Here is a 20,293-nt window from a genome sequence, read left to right as displayed (position 1 = left end):
GAATATTAATTAGGTAAATACTTTTATTTTTTCGTTTATACTAAACTTTCTGTAATAACAGTACAATAACATGCATAAACAGTATGAGTCTATAAAAAATATAACATGAAAACAATTAGACAAAAAGACAAAAATAACGTCAAAAACGACGAGGGTGGGTGTCGACTTATTAATATTCATGACTCAAAGAAGTTCCGTTTCGCGCTCGAAATCCAGCGCATGCGTAACGCGTCATCTCGCGCAGTTACGCGCGTTCCTCAAAACAGAGAATATACCCGACAGAGGAAATGCTTCAGATTGTAAATATACAAAAACAAATTAACAAAGCACTACACAAGGAAGAATACAAGTAAGTGACCAAATAAAGTGTAGTACTCTTTGTACAGGGGCAGAATATATAACGTTAAATATCATATAATAACGTTATGTTATAGCCTGCTGTATATGTTTGTCATCCGAAACCAGTCAAATTAAATTTCTCTCTCTCTCTCTCTCTCTCTCTTTCTCTCTCTCTCTCTTTGGTATATTGATCTTTACTACTACTATTTTACAATAAGCTTTGGTCTTTTGTACACTTTTCTTTTTGAGTCTTGGAAAATGTGTTTTGTTGTTTTAATGACTGTAATGATTGAATAAAGTGTGTTGAAAACTCTCTCTCTCTCTCTCGCAATAAATATATTATACAAACATACAGATAAATAAAATCCAGGGGAGACACATACATGTCCATATTATACATGTACGTAAAAAAACAAACTCGCTCTCTGTCTGTCTGTCTGTCTCCAAATTTATTGATAGTTACTATACACACCATTCATATTACAGCCTGAAAATATCCCTGTATTAGAGAAATCTGTCATGATCTGCTGTATCAGCTTTCACTGTGTATTTGCTGATGGACTTTATTTGCTTACAGGTGACAGTTCTCCTGAGCTCTTTAGTGTCCTCTGCTGATCACATCACAGAGCATGAGTGAGATTTAATCATACTTAATTGTTTCGAGGCAAGGATGATAAGAGAAAAATGGCAGGACAGGCTGAAGTCTGTGGAGCAGAGAGCCTCATCTTTTCAGTCTTCTCCTCTGAGCTGTCCATACAAGCCCCGTCTGTCCCAGCCATGGCAGCCCTCCTCTGTCTGGAGACTGTTCCCACGGCAGAACGCAGCCATCGCCTTTACTCAGCACATTAAACAGGTCTAGACATACCTCATTTAAACATATATCCAACAGCTTCTAAGTACCACTGTTTTTAAAAAGTTTGGCTCTTATTATGCCTTTGACAGGATGTGCATTTATTTTCAATGGAGAAGGAAGGCAGTGATGTTGGACAGAGGATTTTCCTAGTGACCAGCTACAGTGAACTTTGGCATTATTACAGGTACCTGCGACACATAATGATATGTATAAATCAGTTTTAGGAAAGTTACTTAAAGAAAGTAATCTGCTACACATGGGGAATTTTATAAAACAGTAATTAGTAGTAATTTACTTTTACTTCACTTTTAATACAATGTGCATTGCTGTTGGTGAATGAGAGATCTTTGTCTCTTCAGCACTCACAGACAGTCTCTGATGCACTGCTATGAGGTCATTCTGGAAGGGGTTGTCTGCAAACTGTACTTTGACTTAGAGTTCGACAAAGTCTCCAACACACACCTGGATGGCAAGATGATGGTGTCAAAACTAATCCAGGTAAGTATACACTACTCTTCAAACGTCTGGGGCAGTATGATTTTTTTAAAGAAATTATATTTTTTATTTAGCAAGGACATATTGAAGTGAACAAATATTACAATAAAGAGACATTTATAATGTTATGTTATTTATAAGATATCAATGTCAAATTATTGCAAATATACTACATTTATTTATTTAATAAATAATTATAATTCAATTAAAAAATACATATACTATATATAATATTACATTTAACAACAAAATAAATAAAATAATTAAATCAATTTATTTATAAATGATCAATTATTCAAAGTTCAAAACACATCTTTTAAAAAATGTATAATGGTTTCCACAAAAATGTTAAGTGGCACAACTGCTTTCAACATTTATAATAATAATAAATTTTTCTTGAGCACCAAATCAGCATATTACGATGATTTCTTAAGAAGCATGTGACACTGAAGATTGGAATAATGCTGCTGAAAATTAAGCTTTGCCATTGCATGAATAAATTACATTTTAAATTATATTAAGTTAGAAAAATGTTGCTTTAAATTGTAACAATAATTCACAGTATTACTGTTTATAGTATATTTTTAACCAAATATATGCAGCCTTGGTGAGCGCAAAATAACTTTTTAAAAACAACAAAAAAAATCTTTCTGACCCGAAACTTTTGAATAGTGTGTTATACTAATAAAAAATAGCTGATTTTTGGGAATAGAAACTTTTTGTAGTAAGTGGACATCAAAAACTACGGTTTTCAAAACTTTCCTCCATATACAATAACAGTATGTGTGTGAGAAGCTAGAGGAGGTTTATGGTCTACGCTGCTCTGCAAAAGATGTCCTTAATCTAGACTCCAGCACCTCTGAGAAGTTTAGTCGCCATCTTATCTTCATGCCTCCCAGTGCTGCATTCAAAGACAACTCTCATGTAGGTGAGTCATCGTCATATCATCAACATGTACTAAGAGTGATTACATGGTGGTTGATCCATATATATTTGTTTCATGCAGTCTGTGATAGTGATGTGTGTGCGTGTTTGCAGGGCGATTTATTCACGATATCCTGCATCCTGCTCTAAAAAGCCTTCAAAAAAGGTGAGATGGCAAACATTGGAAGCTGTAACCAAACTCAGAACTTAAAACTGAATCTGTTTCTCACAGACTCATCTTTTACATTTTTGCAGTGTTCTACATTTATACATCCTTCTGTTTCTGATATAATATCATATTGGTTTGATTTGGTTTAAAGCAAACCAGAGGCACCTACAACAGAAGTTTGTCCAAGAGAGAACAGAGTTGATGTGGATGGTTCTCAGGCCAAGAGAAGAAAGTATGAAGAGAAGGATCTTGACTTTCTTATAGTGAAGAGCAAAAATGGACAAGAACAACTTTTTGTTGACCTGGGTAAGAATTAATAGGTTGTTCTTTAGTCTACAAAGTCTTGAACAAATGATTGTTTCAATGACAATTGACTTTAAAGGACTACTGTTCACTGCAACTTCTTTGCTGTTGATTAAATGAATAAGAGTACTTATTACATTAGTAATATATTTTAAAAGTAAAGGGTGAACAGAATGTAGTGTTTTCTGACACTTAATTGCATGTTATTTACAATTAAATGAAAATGCTTTTAAAATTTAAATTGCTTTTATAAATGCTTTTTAAATTTAAATTTCTATAAAATGCAATTAGTTACTTGACTAGCTTTTAAATTCATAATTACTTCTATTATCTTTGAAATATGGTTAAAGTAAGGTACATTTAATTTATGGTAATTTGCACTGCAGTATACTATATATAATGTAATGTTATGTATTTAAATATATTTGTAATTTTATTTACATTTGTAATGATGAACTTGCAATTTAGTACATTTAAAATGCTTAAAATGTAATTTTGAATAACACAACAGTTACAATTATAATCAAGTATTTTATGTGTGCTTTATTATATTAGTCAGTGACATAAAAGTCAGTGTACTTCTTTAAATCAAGACAAAAATCAAGTTTTTATTAAAACATTATTTAAAATAAAACATTTAATTTGACATTATTATACGGTGTTTAAAACATGTAACCATGAAAGTGTACTCTCTTTAATTACACTTAATGACACTTCATTAAAATTATATTATCAGAATGTAGTTTTTAAAATATATTTTTATGATTTAAAGTGCACTGCAAGTGAAAGTAAGGGACAAGAAAATTTTAATAACATTCTCTCCTCTTGAAGGTGTCTACACCAAGAACAGAAACTTCCGTCTCTACAAGTCCTCCAAACTGGGAAAGAATGCAGCCTTTTGTGTGGCGGAAGACAACAAGTTTGTCCCAAAGCCCACCAAGCACACCACAAAAGAAGAATGCATATTTTTAGCTTCCTTAATCACCAATATCAGGTTATTTGTATGCATCTTTACATCTTTGTGTAAACATGTTGTCCACACTATGGTGGGGCCAGCTTTTTTGTGATTGCATCTTTGTTTTAGAATATAGAATTTTACACACACTAACACATATCTCTTTTGCATTAGTTTCACAGGACAGAGGATTTTGACTTATGATATACCACAGAAGAGTACAGCTGGATCTCAGTGTTCGACACTTCAGAGAGACACTTCACACACCTCTGGTAATGAGAAATACAAATTAACATCCCCAAGTGCTATCAGTGTAACGAACAGGGTTTGTGAGCAAATGCAATGTGGTTCACTTAAAATGTGCATTTACTGTATAAGTATGAAACTGAAAAATTCACCAGCCCTGTGGCTGTTGGGGAAAAAAGGTAATTTCCCACCCTGCCTGAATGTCATGCTTTACTGTTCACATCATTAACTACAAGTAGACACTTCTCACTCTGTTCTCTCCATATACTGTAGATCTTTTGGTTGAACAGAAGCTGTCTCCTTTTAAAGAGGTGGATGAATTTGTGCTGACACTTGTGTGCAAGGATGGCATTCAAGGAAGTAAGGGGCGGTAACAAAAAGAGATGGTGCAATGCTTTCTTTGTACCTCAGTTTCTTTCAAACGATTGAAACTTGTTTGTGCCTCATGTAACTGAATGTCACATTTAACCCAAACAGGCATTCGGCGATGGAACTACTTTGCATCTGAACAGCTGTTGGTTTATGATATTGAGAAATTCCGCTGGTGCCACAACGTGAAACGCTTTCACAAGAGCAATAACATCATGTGAGTCTGTATTGCTGTGATTTGCATTACTATACATTGTCTGTTTGATGGTCTGTAACAATTATGGATGCTCTTTATTCTTCTTTTTGACAGAATTGTGGTGGATCTCAAAGAAGAAGTGTGGTATCAGAGATGTCATGACCCTGAGTGCAGGAGACAGAACTACAGATCCTCTAGTACGCTCCACAGAAGAATAAATAACACTATATCTAGCTACTATATAGCTTCATAGCTTTACTACTATAGCTTGTACTGCCAGTAGAGGTGACAGTTTGCTATAGATAATATTGCTTCTAGATAAAAGTCTGTTAAGATGTAGTGTTATTAACAAAAATATTTTCATCATTTTGTGTAAAGCTGAAATAAAATATGAAAATTAAATGTTGCCTTAGCAACTAACTCATACTTTCAAGTTGAAGTAGTAAAATGACTAAAACAGATATAAAAATAATTAAAAAATATAGATGTAATAAAAAAATTATAACAATTACAAAAGAAAATCTAAAACATAAAAGTTAGTTCAAAATAATAATAATTGCTATTATAGTATATACATAATGCTAAAATAACACTTAAGATGTGGCTAGATATGGAACATTTGTGGGGAATGTTATAACATTTAAGTAGCTTTGAATGTAATATTATGGCATTTCTATGGTTTTACAGGCTTCCCACTGCCTCAAGAGGTCTGCATGAGTCACCTGCTGATGGAGGTCAGTCAGGATTCAATTCATCTGGAGAAGCACCTGTAATTTACATTACCATATATTAGTTTGAATGTATGTTTGTGTGCTGACTTGTATACCTTTTACATAAGGATGAAGAGGATCAGGCCTATTTAACTGATGAACTGGGGAACATTGAGCTTGCCCAGAGCACTGTACCCAGGACTGATTCAACAGAGTCCTCCTCGGCTCCTCAGGCTGAGGATTGGCCTGATGACCCTGCTTACCTGGAAGCTCTGCAGGAAGTAGAAAGGGCCACTGAAGAGGTACCTGATGAGCTTCTGCTCCAGGCAGTGACTGAGTGTGAATGATGGCCTTGTAACCTGAGTTTCTGGATGGAGTTTGTCATCTGGATGTCATTATTAACAAATGGGTGTAATACCTGAAGTTCGTTCTTTGTTTCTGTGTGTACATTAAACTGTAAAATGTGGTCTTAAATTCTGTTTTTTTTTTTACAATGTTCAAAGATGATTTATTTCCATAAATTATTTTAGATTATATGACTTGTGATATTACAAGTGTGTAAAATGTGTTAGATTTGATATACATCGATTGATTAATTTAGAAGCAATACATGTTAGCCTGAGTAAATAAAAATGAGAAATAATACAAAATAATCTGTGCACAGGATTTTGTATGTGTATGTATGTATATGATATATATATATATATATATATATATATATATATATATATATATATATATATATATTAAATATTTAATACATTTTAAATCATCCTGTATACATTTAATGCTGAGAAATTCTGCATATGTTAAAGTACATTACAATACACCTTATAAATACTACAACAGCCAAATTGGTCTGATTGTGGACACCTTTGACCGCTTTCAAGATCCTCATATGGATTTGATGCAGTGTAAAGATTTTAACCTACTAAAAAGAAATCTTCAATTTTAAATATAACTGTTGCTTTAAATTAAACATTTGCCATTAAGTAAAATAAGTGTTGCCAAAATTCATTGTACCTTTTTAACCACTTTAATTTAGTTTTAATTTTGAAACTGAAAAGCCATAAAGTGAGTAAAAATGACAAATTATTGTGACAAGTTAAATGGATGGAAAACTGATTTAGTTACTTTTCTGATTCATAGAATCACAGTAAAACAACAAACAAAATGCAGCACAACAAACACATGATTTAAAGTGTCCCGTTTCCTCCACTAGAGGGCAGCAGTGGTCTGTTACTGAGCAGAGATACAGTAACAGCACAGGGCTGGATATATTGTGTGTTGCTGTATACATTTAAATCTGCGACAAACTGAGGAGGTGGGTTTCCACAGCTGAGTCTTGCTTCTTCCCAAGGAAGCATAGTTTCATCTATCTATCTATCTATCTATCTATCTATCTATCTATCTATCTATCTATCTATCTATCTATCTATCTATCTATCTATCCTTTCACTGGAAGAGTGTTTTTCTGTATTGTTTCCTATTGGGATGTTTTCCCATAAATCCCATATTTTTATTAATGCGTTACTATTATTAACAATAACAACTTCATTAATAATAGACTTTATCATCTAACAAAGAAATATGGGTTCATTCTATTCCCATTCACCATGGGTAGTTGACAAATAAAAATTGGACTGTGTCCTATGGTGTGACATAGCAAAAAAATGTGGGTGAAAAAACTTAACATGAGAAAAATCATATCTTCATTCTTACAGTTACAAATAGCATGAGAGAGGTTTATCTTCAATGTTAGTGGGGGGGTTTTTCACATTTTTCCGTCACACCATAGGACCCATTGATATGTCAACTACCCATACATACAGCATTTTAAAACTTTTTTCAATTAGAGTGTCTTGAAGTGACGTGTCTTCTACATTTTAGAACTCGCCTTCACCATCAAGTTTTGTCATGTTTGTAATCTCAGGTCAGTGTGAGAGGGACATTCTAATGCATGTCTGAATTGACAGGCAAGTCTATTGTGCTCATACTGAAAAGGCCTTTTGAAGGGGTCATATCAAAAAAAAATTGACTAACATTACATATAGACTTCTAGAAAAATTATAAAAAAAAAATAAATAGGATCACCCCAATACCAAAGAAACAAACTTGTATGTGTAATGTACAAGTAATACCGTACCAATGGAATACTTAGATAAATACTAATGATTTATTGTGTAAAGAGTTCATTTAGAATCTTTAGATGTACCATTTTTACCAATTTTAAATCTGTCATTGTTCATTTTTATAAAGCAGGAATTGTGTGCGCTCAGAACAAACTAAACAAAGGTTCTCAGGTGCGCAGAACAAAAAAGAAGAAAGTTATTAGTCCAATAGGTAGCTAAATTTGTCCGCACACTGCAAAAAAAGACCAAAAAGTGAGCGCTCACTGAGCACTGAAGAAAGCATGGGCTGAAAAGTCTGCTCTCTGGTCTGTTTTTAATACACTTTGCGCTTTTGTCACTTTTTCACTTTTGCATATGAAAAATAATTGGATTTTTGGCAGTGTGCGGACAAATTTAGCTACCTATTGTTCATTTTTAGACATTACTCAATATGATAAATGAAGTAAAAGAAGCTTGGTTGTTTTTATTTGCAATAAATACTCATTTGCTCATGGAGCATTCTCATTTTGTGTTTTAAAAAAAAGATGGGCAGTGAACATATACTGCAAGTCTTTGAACAGTGGTGGAGATGAACAGTGATGTCATCTCAGGGTCAGATCCAGCTGAAAACAGGTGGGGATGATGCCATGATGAGACAAGGACATCATAATTCAGGAAAGGAGAGCGGAGGTGTCACATTTCAAGAACCAGCAGATCACCTGATTCTGTGCAGTGTGTCTCTCTGAGTGACCTGAGAGCATGATGCACAACATGTGGTGCGATAGTATGAGTACACACACAAACGGGCCTGGACTACCACCACACAGTTATAGTACATATCCCTGCAGGACTCATCTACAGAGAGAGACACAAACAGAGAGATATCTTAAAGGTACAGTTCAGCAGGGTCACATATGGATTTCTACTTCTATTTCAGCTATTTGGGTATTTTGCCAAGACAACATTTCTCATTTTAATTTAAAATTATGGTTTTCTTCTGATATTCAAATATTATTTTAATTCAGCTTTATTTCAATTACTGAAAATTATTTTTAATAGTTTTAGTTAACAATAACAAGTTTGTTTGTGTTTATTTGTGAAAGACTGGTCATAATAATTCACAGCATTAGTAGAGAGAGAATTCTTTCTATAATAAGAACATGTAAACATGAAATATATACAGATGATTTGGAATTTGATCAAATCGAGAGATTGTGAATAAGATTTGAATTGGGAAATCTGTATCGATACCTAGCCCTATTGTGGAATGACACAAGTAGATGACAGAATTATCATTTTTGAGAAGGGTGTATTGTAAAAAATAAGAAAATCATACCAATCGGTGGCGTGCAGGTGTGTGTGTTACAATTCTCCTTGTTTGCAGGTTGAAGAGCAGGATCACAGTCATGGCTGGTGGTCAAATCATCTTGCAAACAACGTACCTCTCTCACTCGAAAGCCTCCGTCACAAGAACGAGAACACTGAGGCAGTTAGAAACATTCTTGTTAAATAAGTCAGTTGAAATAACTGGATTGAAGTTCCACTGTGTGTGAGAAAACCTTACTGAGCTCCACTCCGTCATGTACCACTGTGCTCCACAACTCTTCAAAAAGCAGGTCTGTGCACTCGGAGGACGGGGCAGAAGAGAGCAACGGTCTTCTGGGGTAACTTCTAATTGGCCACTGTTTTGGACAACACAGACCACACCTCGACTCTGGGTACCATTGCCACATTCAGATGAGCACTGTGACACACAAATACATATGTTGTGATCCAGTCATTTTGTCCTGGAGAGGATTTTCCTTTTTAATGTGCTAGTTTTAGCCTAATGCTAGTTACTGATGCTAGTTATTCTTAGATCTTTTCCTCAGCTTGTTTTCTTTCAAATGTTTTGTATTTCTTATTGGAACTTACTGATAATAGGCCTTATACCTCTTTTTCTGTAAACATTCCCAAATTATCCACAAATGATGCTTTCTTCACTCAAAATCTGAAATGCATAAGCTCAGATCTTGAGGCCTACGACCATTCAGTTCCAAAAATAAATACAAAACCTGAGCTGCTTGATAGAAAAAAGGTTGCCAAAAATATTGAATCTGAGGTTTAGTGATAATATAACACAACTGAGAGATGTACAAGCAATTTTTAAAAGGCTGATCAACTACTAGGTAATACAGTGTTTGACTTTTCTGCATGCATATGTGTGTGTTTGTTCATGTACCTGTCCCCACGGTCCTGTGTACCACTCAAGTTGCTGTGTGCAGGGTCCCAGGTCACACGGCATGAGCTCGTCTGGTTTATCCTCATCATCGCAGTTGTCCAGTGGCAATGAGTTGGTCTGACTCATCATACACACCACCGACCGGCTCCGACTTCCTTCTGCACAGTCTGCAGAACACTGCAGAGAGACATAACAACTGTTTTAGAAGTACTACTGCAAAATACCAAAGAAAAACACACAGATTTCTCACCCTGCCACTCCAGAGAGAGTAGAACCAGCTGCTGGCACACACTCCTTTGTCACAATTCTGCAGGTCCTGTGGGCGAAGGGCCATGTTGCAGTCCTCATCAGCAACAATGTCACCCAGGTTATCCACACACACAACTTCTCTTTTACGTTGACCTACTCCACATGGCACCGAGCACTGATAGAGAGAGACAGAGAGAGGTTAATCTATAACTAGTGTTTTCTCTGAGCACTTTATATTGATTGCTGTTGATCTCCAAAGACCATGATGTGGTGAATTTTGTCATAAACAAATATAATGTATATGATATTTCTTTTCTTTTGTACATCATATTTTTGAAAGTGTCTTATGCTGACCTAGTTTCCATATATTTGATCAAAAATACAGTATAATCAGTAATCTTATGAAATATTACAATTTAAAATAACTTTTGGAAAGTATTTCAAATTTAATTTATTTCTGTAATGACAAAGCTGGATTTTCAGCACATGATCCTACAAAAATGATTCTAATATACTGATTTGATGCTCAAGAAACATTTATTATTATCAATTATAAACAATTGGGTTGTTTGATATTTTTGTGGAAAATGATACATTTGTATTTCTTTGATGAATAGAAAGCTCAAGTTTTACTGTCACTTTTTAATGACAATTTAATAAGCCTACATACATGAAAAAATTAATACATATTAATTTCTTTAAAAAAAAAAAAAACCCTGACCCCAATTATTTGAATGGTAGTGTAAGGAGAGAGTGAGTTAAGATGAGCCACCATCTGTATTTACAAATATTTAGGAAACTGAACAATTCATAATCATAATCAAGTCATAATCATATCATAAAGTGACCCCAAGAAATATTTTACCTGAGCCATATTTAACTTTACCCAATGCAATGAAATGAATACATTTTTATGAAGCTCACTGTATAGAAAAAACACCCTTCATATCTATCTTTTCAGTCTGTGATTAATATATATATATATATATATATTTATTTATTTTTTTGTTAATTTGTTTGGTAACACTTTTGATGGTCCCTTTTGAACATTTTGTTGACAATAAGTAACCTTGTAATTACATGCCAACTAACTCTCATTAGAGTATAGTAGACTATCTGATTAATATCTGCTGACTCTTTATTGTGATGGTCTCCCAACAGATATTCTACTGACTATACATAACTTTGCAAGTACATGTCAACTTAATCTAAGCCTAACCCTACCACTCTACTACTAACACTATAGTGAGAGTTAGTAGATATGTAGGTGCAACTTTACTTGTAGTCAAAATAATGTATTAAAGGGACCATCAAAGTGGAACTGTTTGTTTGATTGTTTTTGTTAATTACTATTTTTCACAGCAGGTAATGAGAGAAAGAAAAAAATCACGTGACTAATTTACATAAAGAATGATTTGTTCTTATATAGTGTTATTTAGTATTATACTAATTTTATATTTATTACTTATATTACTGTTACAGATGGCTTCTATTTATTTCAAGTGATCAATATGTCATGAAATATAATTATGAATATTAATTTCATCTTACCCCAATGTCCCCTACACACTCAGACACATTCACAAACCTCTGTCCACTCTGAGCGGATCTGCCACTCACTGCAGATCTTGAGTTGGCACACGGTGGTCGTCTCTGGCATTTCTGTGTTATCGCAGAGGCTGGTCGCCACAATGACTGTGCTATTGCCATGGTGTCCTTGTGCCTGCTGGCAAATCACCTGACGATACTGAAACCCTGGACCACAGGTCTTACTGCACTCAGACCACTCCCCAACATCCCAGCTACACACACACACACACACACACATTGATTGAAGGACAGCTGCTTGTTTTCAGTTGCATGTGCTTCTTATTTGCACCATTTGGAAATCAACCACATGGACAGTTTTTAGTTGTTTTAGGATGTGCAGGCATCTACGTCTGCTTGTCATGTGTTGTGTTCAAATCTACCCTTAAAAAATGTATTTTCAAGTGTTCTATTAGCATGCTTGTAAACTAAAAATTAAAAAGAGACCATACTTTCAATGTATGTTTAATGTACAAAATTATACTTGGCTTAAACAGACAAGTGCACTTTGTAATGATGTCAAGTTTTAAAAGCGTATGTAAGGTACTTATAATTTTAACTGTAGTGTTATTTGATATTATATTTAAAGTTAATCTATTTAAATGTATTAAAATGCTACTCCAGCATTAAAAAATACAAAATGTTTTACATACATGACATAAAAAATGTATAGTTTAGTGTCTGCTGGAAAAGATTGTTTATGTTCACTCACAAGGCCGGGCAAGGCTGCGATTGACACTCTTCTACCTGAGGGCCAGGATGACTGGTGAAGCTACAGAGGTCCCCTGATACAGTGGTTTGAGTGGCTCTTTCCACACAGCCGAAAATAACTTGAAGACTGCCTGATATACACACAGACACACACATCAGACAAACACATTAAACAGGCAGACAGAAAGATATAACACTGTCATTGTGATGTCTTACAAGTACAGTATCTGCTGCTGGGAGAATACCAATCTGTTTTAGTTTTATTTGCAGACACAAAAGTATGGTTACTCTGGATTTGATTTAGAATTTAAACAGTGAGGACATTTTGAAACCTCTGCAATGGCCTGGAATGCATGAATGTTATGTTTCACCATTTTTAATACAGAACACCATTTATTAGTCACAACAATATGTTTATATGTCTCAGGTCCAAAAATATTGAAAATCTATCATTTTTTAATTGGGATATTCTAGGAATCTTTTAATAGACTGCTTAGTTTACCCATACCTAATTAAACAGGAAGAAAGAATCACAAACACATATTAATGTAAGATTTGTATAAACAGTGTAATGACTAACAACTGAAGTATACCCATTCCACATGTGACACTGCAGGGTGTTGTTGTAATGGCAAGCCAGCTGTACAGAGGAACTGGTTCAGGGGTTATAGGGTCCGATGGAACTTGGTTAGAATGAGAGCTGCTTAATGAGTTTTCACTGTCACTATTGCCAGGATCCGGAAATATTCCATGACTTTCTACTGTAGGATGAGAAAGAGAGAGACTGTTGCTTAAGATTTTAGAACATGTGCAAGATAAAAAGGTACATGATTTGAATACAGCACACACATTTCCTCTATTATCTAGAAAGTATTGATTTAAAAAACTATTTTAATCGTTTCCCAACATATCATATAAACAGTCATATTAATATGCAACATTCTGGTTATTTTTTGGAATTTTGTTCATACTCTTTGTAAAACATAACTGTTCAAAAGTTTGAAGTCTGTAAGATTTTTTAATATTTAAGTCTATTTTTCTTACAAAGGCTGCATTTATTTGATCAAAAATACAGTAAAACTGTAATATTGTGAAATATTATTACAATTTGAAGTTTTTTTATTACAATTACTTTCATATATTTTAATTTATTCAAAGCTGAATTTTCAGCAGCCATTACTCCAGTCTTCAGTGGCACATGATCCTTCATAAATAATTCTAATATTCTGATTTGGGGCTCAAAAAATTTCCAATGTTTTATTTTATTTTTATTATCAGTGTCATTGATCAATGTGATGTTATAAAGTTATGATATTTCAATTTTCTGTGTTTTCTATCTACTATGAATGCAATTCTATAAAGATGAATTATGTTTCTGATTGTGATTTGTGATGTCGTGTTTATGCATCACAGTGTTTGGTCATGTGTTGATTTTAAATTGTATTGTGTTGTAAGAGTTTGTTTGTATATGCCTAATGAAGGTCATGGGACCGAAAAGTCGAGTATAATAAAATCACTTTTTGATACTTATTCAACTATGTCGAAAACAGTTGAATAATTTTGTGGAAACAGTGAATTCATGGGTGAATAGAAAGCTCATAAGAACAGAATTTATTTGAAATAGATGTAACAATGTAATAGCCTTCACTGCCACTTTTGATTAATTAAATGTCCTAGCTTGAAAATCAACTCAGAACATTTGAACGCTGTCTCCCACTGATTTCCATAGTATTTTTTCCATACTATGGAAATCGATGGCTACTATCAACTGAACATTCTTCAAAATAGCTTCCTTTGTGTTCATCAGAAGAAACTCATACAGGTTTGGAACTTAAGGGTGAGTAAATGTTGACAAAATTACTTACTGAAAATACTTACCCAGAGGTAGTACACTAGAGAATGAATATGCATCTGAATGACTGTTGGTAATGGGGTCTTTTGGTAGAATGTATTCATAATACACTGCTGGATTGGGCTGCTGATAAATTACCTGCAAAATATGGAGTGTAAAACTGAAAATCCACAGTCTTACAACACATTGCAATGCTTAATTCAAAATACGGGTAAAACAAACGTAAAAAAAAAATTAAATACAGAAATTTCCTTCATATATTAAGTGAAGTGACATACTTCCAAGTATGGTGACCCATACTCGGAATTTGTGCTCTGCATTTAACCCATCCAAAGTGCACACACACAGCAGTGAACACACACACACACCGTGAACATACACCCGGAGCAGTGGGTAGCCATTTATGTTGCGGCGCCCGGGGAGCAGTTGGTGGTTCGGTGCCTTGCTCAAGGGCACCTCAGTCGTGGTATTGAGGGTGGAGAGAGCGCTGGACATTCACTCCCCCCACCTACAATCCCTGCCGGCCCGAGACTCGAACCCACAACCTTTGGATTACGAGTCCGACTCTCTAACCATTAGGCCACGACTTCCCCAAGGGTTTAACACAGCATATTGGATTAAGTGCAGCCACACTAAACCACTTTCTATATGTATATTTAGTCAGGGCAGTTTTGTGATATCATACAGTAGGAGTGGTCTCTCACAAAGAGATGCAGCTCCTGATTGGTTGGGCCAGGAGCAATGATGGATTCTCCCACTCTGCTGCGTATCTCGTTGGGCCGTTTGTAAGTGAGCTGAGTACCCACAGCGTAGAAATGTCTAGGCCTGTCGATCACCCAGTCACCATTTATCACTGAGTCACCAGTCACTGTCCTGAGAGCTTGAAGAAACAAAGAGGGGGAAAAATAATTATGGATGGAAGGAGGACACCTGGTGGTTTCACACCACATATATTAACCCTACTGGAAAAACCAGGCCACACCAACTGCTGTCTGAAGTGTTATTCTGCTAGTCTAAAGTGGTCTACCAGCTTGGGCCAACTAGAAACCATGTACAGTTAAACCAGCTACTACCAAAAATTTGGGGTTGGTATTTCTTTTTGTTTTGTTTTTTGTTTTTAAAGAAATTCATATTTTACTCTGCAAGGTTGTATTTCATTTATAATGTTACAAAAGGTCGAATTTACATAAATTCATTTTTTTTTTACTTTATATTCATCAAAAAGTCCTGACAAAAATATACATATCAAGGTTTCTACAAAATAGTAAGCAGCTGTTTTTGACATTATAACAATGACTATAATAAGTCATGTTTCTTGAGCCCTAAATCAGCACATTTCTGAATGATCATGTGACACTGAAGACTAGAGCAATGGTCATTTTGCATTGTAAAAAATATCATTTGTTTAGTGTTTTTTGTTTGTTTGTTTATAAAAAAAACACATTGATGAACATAAGGGACTTTTTTTCAAAAACAATCAAAAATCATAGCGATCCCAAACTTTTGAACAGTAGTGTACATTATTTGTTTGATAATTTGAAAGGCTTGTGGTAAAATAGTAAAATCTGAGTTAAAATTAACAGAACTTCTAGAGTTCTCGAAACACAAAACATGTTGTCTTGAATGCTTAAGGAGACTAAATTGTACCCTACTTGTGGAACATGCCATGATAATGATCCTGAAGTAAATTAAAAAGAATTTAGAGTCTGCAGGAATTCAGTTCAATTACCCAAGTAGTTCCTGGTCTTCTGCGTTTCCTGTATTTTGATTCGTTGAGCTCCAGAGGGGATGTCCAGGATCTTGTGGTAGCCAACAGAGAGCACAGAAAGAAAGAGTGTCCCGCTGAACAGCTCACATGTGCTCCCATCCCCTGCACACACACCACAAACATCCACCTGGAAACCCTCACAGCCCTGCGGGATAGTAACAACAACACACACACGACTTTACCTCCAGAGCAGATTCAATCCTGAGTAATGACTCTTTCACCGCACAGACCAAAACAGGGATTTCACCAGTTCAAATGAAAGACTATCTGGGCAGATGTGTTTGCTTGAGATCTTATTAATATCAAGATTAAAATCAAAATTGAACGGCTAAGATGATTTGATTTCAGAAACTTAATCAACATTGGCTTTCTAATCTGGCAAGAGTTAATCAGAAAAAGCAAACACATGTAGCTTTGCTGTCTTTCACTCAAAAGACACACACATTTGGCTCACACTGAGCTGTATGCCTGTGTTTTAAAAAATGCTTTCAATTGTTTATCATTTATATTCAAATGAGATTGAAAGCTCATTAGTGCATATGCGCTGATTCATATTTCATTAAAATTGTATGTAAATCAGTAAACACTGAAGCTAACATTTATCCACACATGCGGATAAATACAGAAAGAAAGGCATGAACTGATCGATGAGGAGAGATTGTTTGTGTTTGAGATTCACAGATTTGGAAACAATGCTGCTATAATCAAAATAATTTATTGTATGGCGTTTCCTAAAGCCTTTCTCATTCACAGCATCATCACTCTCTTTCAGCATAATACTGTAATGAGAAACATACACATACACACATACTTTATGGTCAGACAGGGGCCAGGTTGTTTCATGATTCAAACTTACTCATACTGCAAGCTATCGTATGCAAATTTAAATCCGTAAACAACTGTTTCTATTGTTAGTTCAAAGAAATCTTTAAGAACTGGGATTGATTAAGACTATGACAACACACACACACACACCTTGTCTCTCAGTTTGTCAGACTTACAATAAGAAACAGATTTAGTTTTAAGAATATCATACTAGACAGACTGGAAAAATTCTAACACCAACACACGCACACATGCATACACAAAAACGTGTTTGTTTTTCTATCATGGGACTTTCCAATGACTTCTTTTGTATTTATTTTGAGTTCATGATGTTTTCTATCCTCTAACCCTCACATAAACCTTTCTGCAATTTTTACAATGTTATTAATACGTTATTTAGTATGTTTTTTAAGTCATTTTCCTCATGTGGACCTTTGGCTGATCCCCATAATGGATGTGATTTCGGGTTTTACTATTCCTGTAGGGGCATTTGGTCCCGACAATGTAGGCAAAACCTGACCTCAGAACCCCACACATATAAATCCACAGTGGTTAGTTTTGCAATGGTTTATCCCCCAGCTGATTTTTACAAGAGCCATCAGTGTTTCCTGCAGTGTTTACTACACTAGACATTCTCACAATTATGACTCACATGGGTAAGAATTAAAGAAATATTGAGAATTTTAGACATTTTACACAGAGTTTATTTTTATTAAATAATATTTTTTTTAAACTGGGGGGGGGGGGGGCTTTTCTATGCATTACAGGAGTAATCTGAAGTAATTTTGCAACTTTGCAACTTTTTAACTTTTTTTTTTTTTACTTTTTATACTTAATCTTCATCTTAATCTTAATCTACATTTCTTGTTTTATAGTGAATACTCTGTACTTTGCTTGTTATTTGCAATACTGTATTTTCATTTATTTAAAAAAAATATATATTATTTTAAAATGCTGTAATGTATACTGTCTGCACTGTAAAAAGTGATAAATTGACTTAACTTAAAAAAAAAAATAGAAAACCCCTTGCCTTAAAATTATCAAGTAAATAATAATTTTAAAAATTAAGTTAAGTGAATTGTCAAGTTCACTTAAATTATTATTTTTTAATTATTATTTACATAAAAAATTTTAAGGCAACGGGTTTCCTAATTTTTTTTTTAAGTTAAATCAACTTATCACTTTTTACAGTGTGGAAATAAACTTTCTTAAAACATACGTGGACATTTCTATATTTTACATATTGTTTTTTTATATTTCATGTCATATATGTATATTTCTATATGTATATAGATATAGAACTTCCTAGGAACTTAATACTACAGATATTGAATAATGTATTAATGCATTCTAATTAAGTACTGTAGCACTACAACATGCTATAAAATATTGTTCTGAGTAAGCATGGTTTGCCTAGAGTCATTTGTATGCATTCTAGTTCTGCCAGCTGGTATCATTTGTCTTTGTCTGTGGTTCTTACCTCTCCAGGGCTGCTGCTGGAGCCGTTGTCCCAGGGAACAGGCTCTATGGGTGGGCACAGGAGGGAGAGCAGGAGGGCCATCCGGAGGAAATGCTGGATGAGTCTCCAGTGGTATCCGCTCCAGGTCGGCAGTTGCATCCCACAAACCATGAGCAAAATTAGACAGTTAATATGTGTGTGTAAATATGTATGTCCAGTCCTAATAAGAAGTACAGCAGTGGTACTGTCTGTGAATGGAGATGTGTGTTTGTGTGAGAGAATGTTTTAGTGAAAGGGGGTTTCTCTCTTTGGTATTTAAGTGTGCGTGTGAGTGAGTGTGTGTGTGTGTGTGTGTGTGTTTCTCTCTCACCCCCAGACAGCGAGTCATATACACACTGGCACACATCTCCCTCCTCTCCTCTCTCTCCTTTTTTCACTTTCTCTTTTCTCTTTCCACTCACCCCATTTTTTGTTCTTTCATAAGCAGCAAGAATTCCTTCCAAGAAATCTCTCTGTGAGAGAAGCTGTAAAATGCTTAGAATTACAATCACTTTCTGATGGACAGACACAGTCTCTCTATCTTTCTTTCTAGCACTCAGAGAGGCTTATTCCGACCTAACCAGAACTAAATCAGAGAATTAGAGCAAAAAAACTCTCTCTCCCTCTAAAACCCACTAGAACAGAAAAACAAATGTAAAACAGGCCCATTCTGCACTGCAGTCCCCAGGCTTCTCTTTCATACTTGAGTGTGTCTTGTGGTGTGTAATTTTGTAGTAATGAGGGTGTATGTCACTTGTGTCCAGATGGTGTGTGTGTGTTTTTCTATGACCTGCACACCTTCTGGAGGTCACATGATCTTCACCTCATCAAACGGTAGAGGAAAGGACAATATCAAGACATCAGACCTGAAGGAAAAACAGAGCGAACATTCAGAACTCCTGTGCTGAAACATTTGCTCAATTTTGTTCACAGAAAATATTTTCACGGACATAAACTACTGGAGCTCGGACAGACATGCAAAGGAATGTTTCTTGTGGCAGTGGTTTTGTGTTTCTTTATTCCAGGTCAATAACGCAAGCGTCTTACAGTTTTTCTTCATTGCAAACACATTCAAACCGATACTGTTAGCATTCAAACCCAGAGCATCACTTTAGCTCTCCAAACATAGACACATTCTCCAATACAAACTCTATTCACCTGTTTTCACACATGTTCCAATTTATTCAATGTTTCGGATAAAAATCCTTACAAAGATGCTCTCATGCTGCACAGATTAACTATGCTCTTATTTAGGAGACTCAAGCACTCAATATAATTCACTCAGGATGTTTCAGTTAACACACAAACGAAAAATTGTTCACATAAAAATCAAATTGTAGAATGAATAAGTAGGGACACAGGTGAGCCGTGTTTAGAGGTAAAGGACAGAGACCAAGAAGAATATGAAGGGACAGTTGTCTCTTTTTATGATAAAATAACATGAAACCTGGTCCAAATCCGAGCTTTGGTAACTGTGGTGAGCCCTACGGTGGCCCAGTAGTGCACAATGACACAATGAAATCACCGCAACACAACGCATAGGACTAATATTGTTGTGTTGTGGCTTGTTTCAACTGTGTTGTGCTAATTTCATTGTGTTGCGACTTATTTGCATTGTGTTGTGGCTTGTTTCCATTGTGTTGTGACTTGTTTGCATTGTGTTGCGACTTGTTTGCATTGTGTTGTGGCTTGTTTCAGCAGTGTTGTGTCTTGTTTCCATTGTGTTGCGATTTGTTTGCATTGTGTTGTGGCTTGTTTCAGCAGTGTTGTGTCTTTTTATAGATTTTTTTTTACAACAGTTCAATAAACAAGAATTTCATTAAGAGACTTGCCTTTTAGACACCATATTGCCTGTTTTTGCTCTATTTAGTACATTTTAAATGAGCTACTTTTTACTTTTACTTGTCCTTAA

At 34.9% G+C, this 20,293-nt stretch overlaps 2 protein-coding genes across 4 annotated transcripts; one reads left to right on the top strand and one right to left on the bottom strand.

Moving 5' to 3' along the window:
• The first annotated feature begins 219 nt into the window (after nucleotides 1-219).
• On the top strand, nucleotides 220-6,205 carry primpol (primase and polymerase (DNA-directed)). 3 transcript variants are annotated; one of them, XM_079420865.1, is made up of 15 exons: nucleotides 220-349; nucleotides 695-739; nucleotides 917-1,192; nucleotides 1,282-1,376; nucleotides 1,552-1,690; nucleotides 2,468-2,615; nucleotides 2,726-2,777; nucleotides 2,932-3,086; nucleotides 3,915-4,077; nucleotides 4,213-4,310; nucleotides 4,558-4,644; nucleotides 4,762-4,870; nucleotides 4,964-5,046; nucleotides 5,537-5,583; nucleotides 5,688-6,205. In XM_079420865.1, the coding sequence occupies exons 3-15, from the start codon at nucleotides 1,010-1,012 to the stop codon at nucleotides 5,904-5,906; spliced, it is 1,578 nt and encodes a 525-aa protein (XP_079276991.1). In that variant the 5' UTR covers nucleotides 220-349; nucleotides 695-739; nucleotides 917-1,009; the 3' UTR covers nucleotides 5,907-6,205. The 3 variants fall into 3 exon arrangements, with proteins under 3 accessions (XP_079276991.1, XP_079276992.1, XP_079276990.1); XM_079420866.1 differs by lacking the exon at nucleotides 695-739 and having other exon boundaries at nucleotides 222-349; nucleotides 1,004-1,192; XM_079420864.1 differs by lacking the exon at nucleotides 695-739 and having other exon boundaries at nucleotides 222-349.
• Nucleotides 6,206-8,135: 1,930 nt separating this feature from the next.
• LOC306872373 (thrombospondin type-1 domain-containing protein 4-like) lies at nucleotides 8,136-18,626 on the bottom strand. The gene is made up of 12 exons (XM_079420890.1): nucleotides 18,364-18,626; nucleotides 16,020-16,203; nucleotides 14,995-15,170; nucleotides 14,317-14,428; nucleotides 13,032-13,199; nucleotides 12,440-12,569; nucleotides 11,729-11,942; nucleotides 10,142-10,315; nucleotides 9,892-10,068; nucleotides 9,235-9,414; nucleotides 9,007-9,151; nucleotides 8,136-8,525 (listed from the first exon to the last, which is right to left on the bottom strand). The coding sequence occupies exons 1-12, from the start codon at nucleotides 18,511-18,513 to the stop codon at nucleotides 8,386-8,388; spliced, it is 1,950 nt and encodes a 649-aa protein (XP_079277016.1). The 5' UTR covers nucleotides 18,514-18,626; the 3' UTR covers nucleotides 8,136-8,385.
• Nucleotides 18,627-20,293: the final 1,667 nt, after the last annotated feature.

Source organism: Barbus barbus, assembly GCF_936440315.1.
Source record: "Barbus barbus genome assembly, chromosome: 7".
NCBI lineage: Eukaryota > Metazoa > Chordata > Actinopteri > Cypriniformes > Cyprinidae > Barbus > Barbus barbus.
Note: the sequence above shows the minus strand (reverse complement) of the source record. Positions and strands in the feature narration are given on the sequence as shown.